Source organism: Tachysurus vachellii, chromosome 22 (assembly GCF_030014155.1).
Source record: "Tachysurus vachellii isolate PV-2020 chromosome 22, HZAU_Pvac_v1, whole genome shotgun sequence".
In the NCBI taxonomy this organism is placed as follows: Eukaryota; Metazoa; Chordata; class Actinopteri; order Siluriformes; family Bagridae; genus Tachysurus; species Tachysurus vachellii.
In genome coordinates this window covers 15,862,477-15,875,791 of record NC_083481.1, presented here as the reverse complement: position 1 = coordinate 15,875,791, position 13,315 = coordinate 15,862,477, and the positions used below count along the sequence as shown (strand labels likewise).

The following is a 13,315-nucleotide window of genomic DNA, read 5'->3' as shown; positions in this document are numbered from 1 at the left end:
GTTTTTTTTTTAAAGTGTAGGGGTTCTTTTTGTTTTGAGTGTATTCTTGACGAACCACTTTCTCATTGGGAAACATTGACTTGTGCTCTCTTTGAAAGGGTTCTAAGTTTAACAATTTGGGTTCTCTTTGAAAGGGTTGAAAGTTTAACAATTTGGGTTCTTCACTTCTTAAACGTGTCCTACTTGGACCTATTTGTCATAAAAAAATGGGAAAGGGCTCTTGGAGGATTCTTTAAGTGTTTAGAGATTATTTGAGGGGTTTTAGCTTCTTCCAAAATGTTCTACTTGGAGCACTTTCTCATAGGAAAACATTTAGGTGTACAATCTTTTTTAGACCCCCAAACAAATGGTCCTTAATATGATTTAGTGTCCTCAGTTAACAGTCCAACAGAACGAAAAACCGCACTAATACGCCGCCTTGGGTTAATAAAGAGAGGGAGAGATGGAGCAGCTGTCGCGGAAACAACGTCAAAACGGTTCCCTCCTCCCCCACGGGCAATTTGGCTTCATCTCAATTCGCTTCCTTCACCCTACACAAGTGAGCTAAAACTAGGTATGAATTATTGGCATCTACACCCGTTGTAGTGCACTTGGTGTCCAACAGGGACACGTTTGTAGCTCAGCCTGAGCATCTCCGCGATACAAGGTTGGATCCCGAATAGTCTTGTACTTCATGTAAACGTGCACTACAAAGGGTTGGAAAATACACAGCGTCTGCGCGCGAGGAAGTGCCGTGTGTGTTCATTTGGAACGCGCCCTGAGATTCAGGACCGCGGTCAGCGCCCATAGCCGCTTTTTTTTCTCGGTAAGTGGCCATCGCAGGTTGCCATCGCCAAAGAGCATCTGGAAAAGCAGAGAGAAAGAGCGAGACAACGGCAAATAGAAAGAGGAGGGACTGAAAACAAAGTGAATTTATGAAAATTAATAATTTAAAAAGCTTCGAAATTATTTGTAACACTGTAATTAGGTTATAAAAGCATACACGGAAGAAGAGAAAAGAAAAAGCAACAGTTACTCTAAACGACTCTACAGGCTGTCGGGAAACAGGTTATTTCCAGACCAACGCAAAATTTATGGAGTGAAGTTTGAAGCTTTGATGGCACATCGAGTCGCCTCACTTTTCTGTTCAAGCCGGAGCATCTCCGCGGATCTTTTGTGACTCAGAGGCGCGTATTTTTTCCTCCCCTTCAACCACTTCTTAACCTTTTTCTCCCCTTCAACCACTTCTTCACAAATTTACCTTTAACTTCGAGCCAACATGCTAGACCCGTCCTCGAGCGAGGAGGAAGATGAGGTGGTGGAAGAAGAGCGCAAAACGGCGACAGTGGCGGCTCCAAAACCCGTCGGAAACGCGCGGGTCTCATCGAACAGCTCCGGCCAGGGCGCGAGCGGCATACAGCCCAGCCGCGGTGGCCAGGCGCGGCCCTCCAGCCCCGGACCCGCAGCCAGGGAAGACAAGGAGAAGGACGACGTGGAGAAGATGCAAAGGCAAGAAGAGGAAAGAAAGAAGAGGCTACAGGTTTACGTGTTCGTCATGCGCTGCATCGCGTACCCGTTCAACGCCAAGCAGCCCACGGACATGGCGAGGCGGCAGCAGAAGGTAAGAAACGGCGAGAAGGTAAAAGGTCACACAGCATCAGATTGCTCTGGGTGAAAAAAAAAAATCGGATAAACATTTGAAAACCAAAAAGTGACTTAACTTCTGATCACTTGGCTAAAAGCATGTATAAAAGTAAACGCAACTGTAAAAGCATCAAATATATTTTCTTAGCATTAAAAAAAAACACTTTATGAATGTTTCTCAGAAGTAAAAACATCATATACACAGGTAGAAGCTTCAGAACTGCTTATAAGGGTGGAAAAATCTTATAATCCTAAAATCTTATAAATGCTTATAGGGTGTGGAGCAATATTCTATAAGAACATCAAGGCCTTCTAAATGCTTATTATAGGGCTGAAGAAACAGCCTATAACTATGCTCAAGCCTTATGAATGCTTATGGGGCTAGAAAAACTTCCTGTAATTGTACCAAAGCTTTATGAATATGTAAAGGGTTTGGAGAAACATCCCACAGACGCTCAGAAAAGCTCTGCTGCAACAACCAGTTGATTCTGTACCTCTCTTAATGTTTGCCATTCTGGCACAGAGAGAGATTCTGAGTACACATTTTTAGCCTAAATAAAATCCAGACCTCTGTGGCTTCATCAGTCCTTTCAGTGAATCGATCTCATCAGGGACGGGCGAAGCAATCAGATAAAGCATGATTAAACCTTTCCATCCCAATGATTATGGTCAGGGAAGTGTACGAATCTAGGACAAGATCTGATTTTATGGTTTCTGTTTACTTTTGTTTCCTTTCATTTGGCTTTTACATTATTATGTCCTTATTTTTTTGCCATCTAAGCATTTATAGCAGTGTATTACGTGAGGGAAGATTTGTTGAATTTTCTAGAACAGCAGCTCTGTTTATATTACCGCTTTTGTCTTATCATGTAATCTGCATTATAGATAATTTTGCAGTTCTAGAAGAAGTCTTCAGTAAGAGTGAGAATGTTTTCTGACACAGGAAAGTCTTCAGTTCAGGATCAGTGATTTTGTGTGTTCTGGTTTATAGGTATCATGCCAAGTATATTCACATCAAAACAGAGATAAAATTCAGACCGATCGAAGGAGAGTTTATAGCTGTTATAACACAAGTAATAACAGGAACTAACTTGTTTTAGTTAAATGGTGTGTTTCTATTTAGTTAATAGAAATTGCCAGTGTTGGCAGTGTTGGTTAAAAAAAACAACACCACATACTATATATTATACTGCATATTACTCAGCAAAATAGTCAACTTCTTTACTTTGTCTTCTCTTGTCTGTAAAATAAAACTGATACCAACTGAGCACTTTTCTGAGCAATCATCTCATTTGACATCTGTGTCACCTCTGGATTCAACCTATTTCTTTTCCCACCATTGTGTTTTACTGTTCAGGAGACAGCAACAACTTGCCACTAGATGTGTCAGTAAGGCTTTATTTGCCAAATTGTGTGCAGTGAAGTGATGGGATCCCATCTGCTGAAAGCAATATCGGTCTGCGCCTTTTCGAACGATGCTGAAACCCAGCGAGACTGTACATAATGGAGTGGATGGGATGGGACGGGCTGGGACTATTGATCCTGCAGATGTTTGATGGTGGTGCTTTGGTAACCGAAACATGCACAAGCAAATTTGTGATTAATACTGAGGAATTCTTGGGAAAAAACAGCATCATTTAAAAAAAATAAATCGATCTAAAAACAATTGCCTTATCCGACACATTTTAGTGACTTAAGTGTCCTGCATTTAGTATAACAACGTTAACAATATTTCCCAGCGGCAGAAGAAACTCAACACAACACCTCAGAGAGCTCCATCTACACCGGCTTACTACATACTGCCATGATGAAAGGAATTCTAGCAGCTGCTGATCTAAGAGTCCTGAAGTAGCATTATCTCTTATCAGGCCCAAGTTGGTTAATTTATTTAGAGCTTATTATGAGGTAGTCCTCTGCACGTCTCCAGATGAGATATGTTCCGCCTTCTGAATCTTCAACAAATCAGTTCAGAAAACAGCTCTCATCACCTGCGGTGCTGAACGTTTGTTAACTCGGAGACAACAAGACTCAAGGCTCAGCACTCACCTGGGAGTCTCTTGGCTTGTTTTTATGATAGGTTTGTCTTGGGAACATAAAAAGAGTCCCTGTGGGAGATGCTGATTCGGGGGACGTGTTGGGGGAGCGATGCTCTTTGACCAGCTGTGATGCAGCCTCGGTAATGCTTGAATTTGTGTGGAGAGTGTGGCAGATGTATTTCATTTTGTTGATCTGAAAAATAGCTAGCCAAACTAAAATTTAATAAAGTACAGCTACATAATAATAAAAATAGTGGTGCCTCACGTTAGCACTCCTAATTATTCTAAAGGGCTCTGAAACACGTCTTTGTCTAAACGTCTTTTTTGTTGGTGACACACTACTGTCTGTAGTAGCCTAAGTTTCTGATGCAGTAAAACTGTTTATATCTGTATGTGTATTCAGATTTATTTCCAGAATTGGTGCGTCACTGGGGTAGAAATTTTAAGAAAATGCAGTACATACAAATGCACAAACGTGGTGCTGTATGTGTTTGCCACATAAAAATCTCGATCATTATCAAAAAGTTTTTTTTTGCATGTAAATTGTACCTTTGTTGGAACTGTTGCTTGTTTACTTCCTGCGTCACTCTGAGTCTGGTTTTCTTCTTTGAGCTTGTTTGGTCTACATGTTGATAATATCCAAGAAGCTTTTCTGGCCTGCTGGGGCTCACCATCTCAAAATAAGATATGCTATATGTGCAAGTTGCGTTGTGGACACCTGACTATCACACCTGTGTGCTTGTTCTTTTTGTGTTCATTCAACTACAAGAGCACTAGAGAGATCAGACACTGATATTGTAAGAGTGAAGAGGTCTGGGGTTCAGTCGGTGTTCCAGTTCATTCCAAAGGTGGGATTGAGTCAGAGTCAGGGCTCAGTGCAGGACACTATGAGTTGGTCCAGTGCAACCTTAACATGACATGTCTACATGGAGCTGTGCTTTGTTCACGGCCACGTTGTGATACTGGAACTGTGTTTGAGCCTCTTAGTTCCAGTGAAGCGAAAGTGTAATTCTACAGCATACAGAGACATGCTAGAAAAAAGAGGCTTTCAGGGAAAAATAACACATGAGTTTGATGATCATTTTGCGTATAGTGTAGCATTATTGATATGATTGATAGGACACATTTAACGAAGGTTGTCTGTACGTTTTTCTATAGTGAAAAGATCATGTCTGAAAGGATGCAGAAAAATCAGACTATAAATTGCTCTATCATTTTTTAACCAGCCCGATTTTCTCCTCCTGTGCGACTCTCATCATCATTAGAGCCCCCACAATCCTCCAGAGTGACCCAGTGTCTGCTCAGGCAACATGTAGTGCCTTTTTTCAACAATATTTTTTATGCTAATGCAAATCAAACTAGTGAGTAACCATTAAAAATTAATTTCTGTTATATTTATAACCAATCTATTCGAATTCCTATTGACATTTTCCTACAAAGGTTAAAGGACCAGTAAAGGCACCACATATTTTCCCGTTATTCAAAAATAATTTGAAGGTAATTTCGCAGTGTTGTTACTGAGAAACCACAGAGCGATATACCCTGAAGACTCGAAGACTGTGTACAAAATGCTTACACTGGAGACTGACACTTGTTTAAGATGCAAAATAAACATTGCCTTAGAGGAAACTTGTACACCGAATCTAGAACGAAACACATCTGTAATCTGTGAAACGTCCACCATACAAATCCTTGTGTAAGCTGTCACTGTAATCCTAACCCTGACCAATCGGATTCAAGAACCGGGTAGCTCGGTGGTACTGTATAATGTAATCTAAGTCTAATAATGATGGTTTTCGAAATGAAAATTAAACAGATCATAAAATTAGTTTTTGTACCGTTTCAAATCCATGTAGAGTACGAACTCATCAGACCTCGGGGTGTTTTTGCTATAACTGATGATATACGAGCGACATTTCTAGCACTTTCTTTATTTTTCTTCCTGTTTGAGGCAGTAATGGTGAAGCAGAGCATCTTGATAGGAACCAGAGTAACGTTCAAAACAGAGCCGGCAGCTGTTTATGATCTGTTTGATCAGATATGTTAATGAGCCGACTTCAAAGCGGGACACGGCCATCACGAAGACACAAAGCGTCAGCATCGTTGCGGTGTAAACGCTGAAGAGAAGTCTGAAGGGTCCAGCTGCTCTTATAGAGGGACACTGTGCTTGTGTGTATGAAGCGCTCAAGCTAAATGCAGGTGAGAAGGTCAAACATCTGTGTGCGGTTTCTCCACGACAAGCCTGCACCCTCCCCCTACTCGCAAGCTGTCTGAGAACAAAGCTGTGGAAGGGTAAGAGAGAGAGAGAGAGAGAGAGAGACAGAGAGAGAGAGAGACAGAGAGAGAGAGAGGGAGAGGGAGAGGGAGGACTGGAAAGAAGCACAATGTGATTTGAGTGATGTAATGGCCGTGACGTGTGTCCACATTATTCTGTCAGTCCTCTCCATTTAATTCTATTGTTCAGGTGCAGAATTATCCTCTCCTCTCCTCTCCTCTCCTCTCCTCTCCTCTCCTCTTCTCTTTTCTTTTCTTCTCCTCTCCGATCTTCTCTTCTCTTTTCTCTTCTCTTCTCTTCTCTTCTCCCATTTCCTCATCTCTTCTCTTCTCTTCTCTTCTCTTCTCTTCTCTTCTGTTCTTTTCTCTTCTCTTCTCTTCTCTTCTCTTCTCTTCTCTCTTTTCTTTTCTTTTCTTTTCTTTTCTTTTCTTTTCTTTTCTTTTCTTTTCTTTTCTTCTCTTCTCTTCTCTTCTCTTCTCCCATCTCCTCTTCTCTTCTCTTTTATCTTCTCTTCTTTTCTCCCATTTCCTCTTCTCTTCTCTTCTCTTCTCTTCTCTTCTCTTCTCTTCTCTTCTCTTCTCTTCTCTTCTCCCATTTCCTCTTCTCTTCTCTTCTCTTCTCTTCTCTTCTCTTCTCTTCTCTTCTCCCATTTCCTCTTCTCTTCTCTTCTCTTCTCTTCTCTTCTCTTCTCTTCTCTTCTCTTCTCTTCTCTTCTCTTCTCTTATTTTCTCTTCTCTTCTCCCATTTCCTCTTCTCTTCTCTTCTCTTCTCTTCTCTTCTCTTCTCTTCTATTCTCTTCTCTTCTCTTCTCTTCTCCCATTTCCTCTTCTCTTCTCTTCTCTTCTCTTCTCTTCTCTTCTCTTCTCTTCTCTTCTCGTCTCTTCTCCCATTTCCTCTTCTCTTCTCTTCTCTTCTCTTCTCTTCTCTTCTCTTCTCTTCTCTTCTCCCATTTCCTCTTCTCTTCTCTTCTCTTCTCTTCTCTTCTCTTTTCTTCTCTTCTCTTCTCCCATTTCCTCTTCTCTTCTCTTCTCCTCTTCTCTTCTCTTCTCTTCTCTTCTCTTCTCTTCTCTTCTCTTCTCTTCTCTTCTCTTCTCTTCTCTTCTCTTCTCTTCTCCCATTTCCTCTTCTCTTCTCTTCTCTTCTCTTCTCTTCTCTTCTCTTCTCTTCTCTTCTCCCATGTCCTCTTCTCTTCTCTTCTCTTCTCTTCTCTTCTCTTCTCTTCTCTTCTCTTCTCTTCTCTTCTCTTCTCTTCTCATCTCCTCTTCTGTAATTGTAGTCACATTTCTTTAATAACGTTAACCTGTCGTCTTTACAGCATGTGATTGATTTGTGTTGTGTTGTTTTGTTCTCTTCACCGTGGAGAATAACTCTGACAGAATTCTGATATAAGGAGCTTAATAAGTTAATAAGCCTCATGCTCAGCGTTGGGCTCAGGATCAAGCTCTTAATGAAGATGAATGAAATCAGCCGTCTGTTCTGATTCCTGCTGATCAGCTTTATTGGGCGGCGAAGGAAAAATGAAGGAGACGAAAATTGCTTACACAAGTCACGATGCGTATGAGCATCACTACATTCACCATGAAAGGTCAAGCGCATGAAAATGAAAATTTTATATTGTAAAAACATTGCAAGTACTGAACAAGCGCATGATGAAAGTATTGAAAAAATCTGCAAAGCTCTGTGTGTGTGTGTGTGTGTGTGTGTGTGTGTGTGTGTGTGCATATGCACGCATCATAAAAATCACACTTGCGTTATTAGCCCACAAGCTCGGAGCAATAAGCAGTAAGTTGGATGCGTCGGTGGCGTTTATGGGAAAGCTCACAGCAGATGTTCTACTAAAATGTGTGCGGTTCTAACAGCGGTATTAAAACATCAGAACATCTGATCTTTAAGAATCGGGGTTTTTTTTTCCAGTGATTTTAAAATCCTTCCTACAAATATGGAAGGAGTCTCCACTGTCAGTGCTTTGTACCAGTACCAGAGTTTTCCTCAGTTCAAGGAAATTCTTGGATCAGAGCTAAAAACGCCAGTGTCTGAGGCAGCGGATAAAGTGAACAGAGTTCAGTTTCAGGTCATAGTGAGAAAAAAAAGCAGATAAATAGATGATGTCATTTCCTGCTCATTTTCCCCTGCACCGCTAACTTACTCCATCATCTATACATTCTTCTAAACAGCCTTAAACACTTTACTGTGTGCTTCTGACCCCAAAATGTGTGTATTGCGTTAAAGACACTGAGTCTTGTTTTTTTAAAATCCACATAGCAACAGTAACCAAGTGTAAGTGTAACATCTACATTTCCTATAAAATTGACAAACTATGCTGGTCACTTTTGTTGCTCTGTGACAGTCGTGTGTATTTGTTTTTGCTCATGCTTAGAGCATCTGTTGTGCTGCTGTGTGTTCATTTACACTTTACGTTACTCACAGCGACAAGCAGCACACACACACTCACTCACTCTCTCTCTCTCTCTCTCTCTCTCTCTCTCTCTCTCTCTCTCTCTCTCTCTCTCTCTTTCTCTGTCTCTCTGTCTATCTTTCTTACACACACACATATGCATGTGACAAAGGCCATGTGGCCAAGCAGCATCAGTCATGAACCACACACACAGGCACACGCTCTCTCTCTCTCTCTCTCTCTCTCACACACACACACACACACCCCCACACACACACATTCTAATTAGTATAATTACTGCCACAGTCTTTCATCCCCCTCCTTTTCCCCATTCTTAAATATGCACACACACACACACACACACACACACACACACACACACAGAGCTCTGTATTGCTACATTTATGAGATGTTTCTGTCAACTCATGTATTTATGTAGCTAAATAATGTATATTTATTCCAAAGCCTGAACCTTAAACTCTTAAAATTTTTAAGCAATTAAAAATTAAATAAATAAAATAACAGTCGTGTCCCCACAATGTAAAAACATTTAATAATAGGAAACCAAATACACACACACAAGGATGTGGAGAGTGTAATTACAGTAATTGCTGCCCGGGTGTCTGCTTCTGTAAACCTACCAGTTTTACCTCAACAGCTAATAAAGAACTCATTAGATTTTGGGAAAAAAAAAAAAAAGATTTAAAACCAAAATGGAAAATACCAATAGTACAGAAAACTGTAAAAGACTTTATTCTTGTTCTCCTGCACTAAAGACAATACAGCAACTATTTCCAGTAGCACATGGCTGAACGAGACCTGCTCAGTTATTCTGTAATGTTAAGAGATCTTAAAAAACATTACGGAAGTTTTTCTGAGGAGGTAATAAAATGTTTAGGCGCAAAATCTTATTCAGATTCACCACAATCGTTTAGTCGAGGCTCCAAAGCTAACGTTGTTGATGACAGTAAACATGTCTGTCTGTCTGTTTTCCCTGCCTGAGACAATACATGTTTGTCTTTTTTTGTCTCTTAGGTTATGTGTTTCTGTTAGATACGTTGCCAGCTTTTCTCTCTTTGTTTGCCTTTTTGTTATTTGCCTACCTGTCTGTTCATCTGTCTGTCTGTCCTTCCATCTGTCTGTCTGTCTATTTGGTTATCTGCCTGTCTAAATGTTATATATTATATTTTGATCTGTCTGTTTTTTATCTCTTTACCTGTGTCTTTGTTTCATAGGTAGACTATCTATCTAACTGTCTGTCTGTCTGTCTGTTTGTCTGCCTGCCTATCTATCTATCTATCTATCTATCTATCTATCTATCTATCTATCTATCTATCTATCTATCTATCTATCTATCTATCTATCTATCTATCTATCTATCTATCTATCTATCTATCTATCTATCTATCTATCTATCTATCTATGTCCTGATTAGAAACTGAGCCTTGCTTAGTGAATAGAACTAACAATAGAATTTATTGTAAAATATTTATTTCAGAGCACACAGCTATCCCAAAACTGCCGATAGAGTTGATTTCTGTTGTGAACAGCTCAGCGATGAAAAAGTGCAACCTTTTAAACACGACACATTGTACAAAATATGTAAGTAACATACGACTCCAGCATATGCGCGTTTGTGTGTGTGTGTGTGTTTGTGTGTTTGTGTGTGTTTGTGTGGGTGTTAAAGTGAAAAGAGAAAGAAAATGAATGTAGGCATGAATACAATAGCAGCATGTGAGTGTTTCATACTTTATAGCTTGCGGACAGAAAGAGAGAGAAAGCAAGAGAGAGAGAGAGCGAGAGAGAGAGTGAGAGTGTGAGAAAGAGAGAGAGAGAGAGTGTGAGAGAGAAAGAGAGAGAGAGAGTGTGAGAAAGAGAGAGAGAGAGAGAGAGAGTGTGTGAGAAAGAGAGTGTGAGAAAGAGAGAAAGAGAGAGAGAGTGTAAGAAAGAGAGAAAGAGAGAGAGAGCGAGAGAGAGAGAGAGCAGGTCAAAGGCTCAGGCATATATACTGGCATACAGATAAACTAATATTAAAATAATGTTTGAAATTTTAAAATCCTTACAGAAAAAAATGACAAAATATAAGAAGAAATTTCAGTTGTTATGTTTTAATATTTTCTTTGTAGATCTGTTAATACAAATTGACTTCAACTTCCAAATTAATACAAAAAATACTTTTTATTAGCTAATAAATACTTTTTTTCCTTTTTAATGTTTATTATATTTATATAAATATATATCAAAAAATGATCATTTTAATGACTACCACAGAGCACAAATCAAAGTTTGCTCAATGTAACAAACTCATGGTTCCCCAGATGTGTGTACAGATGTGCGCTGTGTGTGACTCACTAGCACACATGATGTGGTGTCATTACAGCTCTTTCAGTACAGCATCTGTGAAAATCCATTAGAATCATCCAGAGAGTAGAAACACACATACAAACACACACACACAATGCTCACAACCACACAAATGCACACAATGCACACCTGCATAAACATGCTAATATGTAGTATGTTATATGCACACACACACACACACACACACAGACACACACACACACACACACAATGCTTACAACCACACAAATGCACACCTGCATAAACATGCTAATATGTAGTATGTTATATGCACACACACACTTACACATACACACACACACACACACACACACACACACATACACACACACACACATACACACACACACACACACACACACACACACACACTGTCAGCAGGCGGAATTGTAAGCTTCACTCTGGTTTCTTTCTTTATGGATGGCAGCTTTTACAATCCTGTCAACCATCAACTCCCTGCATATAATATAACAAAGCATAGAGAGAGAAAAGAGAGAGAGACACTAAAGGATTGACAGCCAGAGAAACTGGTTTATTAAACCACAGTGCTCACTGATGCAATACTTTACGATTTTAATTCCAGCTCCACAGTGCATAAGTATTCACCCCCTTAAACTCTGGCACCATTTTCTACTAATTCTCTACACGATGTTCACGCTGCTCCCACCACAGTGCTTCACATGGGAATGGTGCTCCCACAGTCATACACACCTTTCTTTACTTCCTACAGCTCTGAAATGTATATTTTAATGTAATAACCGCTCCATAACTCTCCTTCGAGCTCAAGGGGAAATGAGACATGCAGCTAGACTCTCAGAATATCTTCAAGTGTGGCTAGAGAACACAAACTGAAGCTCCAAGACACGAATTTCATATACATATAGAGAGATGAATGTTGTTTGTGTTTACAGTATGTCATATCTGAACAATGTGGTTATATTAAAAAAATCGTGTTTTGCTAAATTATTAAGAAGTTCCAGGATTCACCTCACCATTTTCCAGCAGCGTCAGAGCAACAAGAAATCTGACGTAGACTAGTGGAGCATGAACTTGCATGAACAAGCCGTAAGCTTCAGAAGCTGATCTGTTTGTCTGACGAGAAAGTGAGAAAGCCGGACAGTCTAAAGCACTAAAGCACCACCGCATCGATGTCTTTAGATAAAAATGATGCGAGGGATTATATCCACAATATGAGCAGGTAGACAAATGGCATTTTGGGTAATTTAGATCAGGTTATAGTTGAAAAATTGTTGTTCGTTGCGGATTTTTCCTTTAATGTACCGTCATGAAGGATATGGAACAGTGATAGAGGAAATAGAGATAAGGAGTTTCTCCTCCACAAGGCTTTCTGTATACTGATGAGGGTATGCTCTCATCGGGCATCTCTAGCCTGTCTAACCCACACAGACACACAAACACACAGAGACCCATATTTTTACATTGTATGCCTCCTACTCTGTCTTGTTCATAAAAGCACTGTAGTTCATTTCGACCTGACCTCACTTAATGAGTCCAATCTTCCAAAGAGCGCATTATTTCAATTTCCTATCTAAGTTAAGCCAAAATACGCACAGCGCATTAATAGAACTCAACCTGTTTTTTTTTTATCTTCAATGAATTTTACAGAGTAAACAATCCATTAATATAATTGGGAAAGTAATAAATGTGGAGCATTGGAGGTAACACGTTAGGCTTGTTTAAAAAACAAAACAAAAAGGAATCAGTGGATGCATGTAGCGAGAGAATGGTCAGATTTTCTCTTTCTCCAGTGTGTAAAGTGCCTTAAGTGTGTGTAATATAAGAAATAAACCATCTCCGGAATAGAATCATTTCAACATCCAAGTGCTCTATCTCTTGTTCTTTTCTCTCTCTCTCTCTCTCTCTCTCTCTCTCTCTCTCTCTCTCTCTCTCTCTCTCTCTCTCTCTCTCTCTCTCTCGCACCCTGTGCTGAACAAGAGAGAAAAATAATACCCCAGATGAGTCTGTGCTCACCTGTCAAACAAAACCGAGTGTAATGCTTCACAGAGCATGAAGATGTCCAAGGAGGATACAGGAAGAGACACAAAAATGTACAGGAAGGATTAATTTAAAAAATTAAAAAAGGAAAAGGAAAAGAGAAGGAGAGAGAAACAAGGAGAGAGAGAGAGAGAGAGAGAGAGAGAGAGAGAGAGAGAGAGAGAGAGAGAGAGAGAGAGAATATGGATGGATATACTTTACACACGCATATTTTATAAGGTAGACCACATTGTAGGGAAAACATGTTATGACGTACAGCACTTTGAAATAAAAATATATGAGGTAATGCCCTTTGAAGTAAAACCATCTTAGGTTAAACACTTTGTTCAAGAAGGATCCCTTGTGCAGAAAAGCACTTTGTAGTGCAAACCTGAGCTACAGCACTTAATAAGTTGGATACATTTGAGATAAATCACTTTGTTAGGAGGATACATTCTGAGGTAAAGCACTTTGTTAGGGGGATATATTCTGAGGTAAAGCACTTTGTAAGGAGGATACATTCTGAGGTAAAGCACTTTGTAAGGAGGATATATTCTGAAGTAAAACACTTTGTAAGCGGGATACATTCTGAGGTAAAGCACTTTGTAAGGAGGATACATTCTGAGG

The 13,315-nt window shown here is 39.8% G+C and overlaps 1 protein-coding gene across 6 annotated transcripts in view; it reads left to right on the top strand.

The window, feature by feature from the left end:
• The first annotated feature begins 407 nt into the window (after positions 1–407).
• cadpsa (Ca2+-dependent activator protein for secretion a) overlaps positions 408–13,315 on the top strand; it is a 93,061-nt gene continuing 80,153 nt past the window's right edge. For all 6 annotated transcript variants that reach the window (XM_060857774.1, XM_060857772.1, XM_060857773.1 and 3 more), the window contains exon 1: positions 408–1,600. In XM_060857774.1, the coding sequence (XP_060713757.1) occupies positions 1,259–1,600 (342 nt within the window). In that variant the 5' untranslated portion in view covers positions 408–1,258. The remainder of the gene's footprint in view (positions 1,601–13,315) is intronic.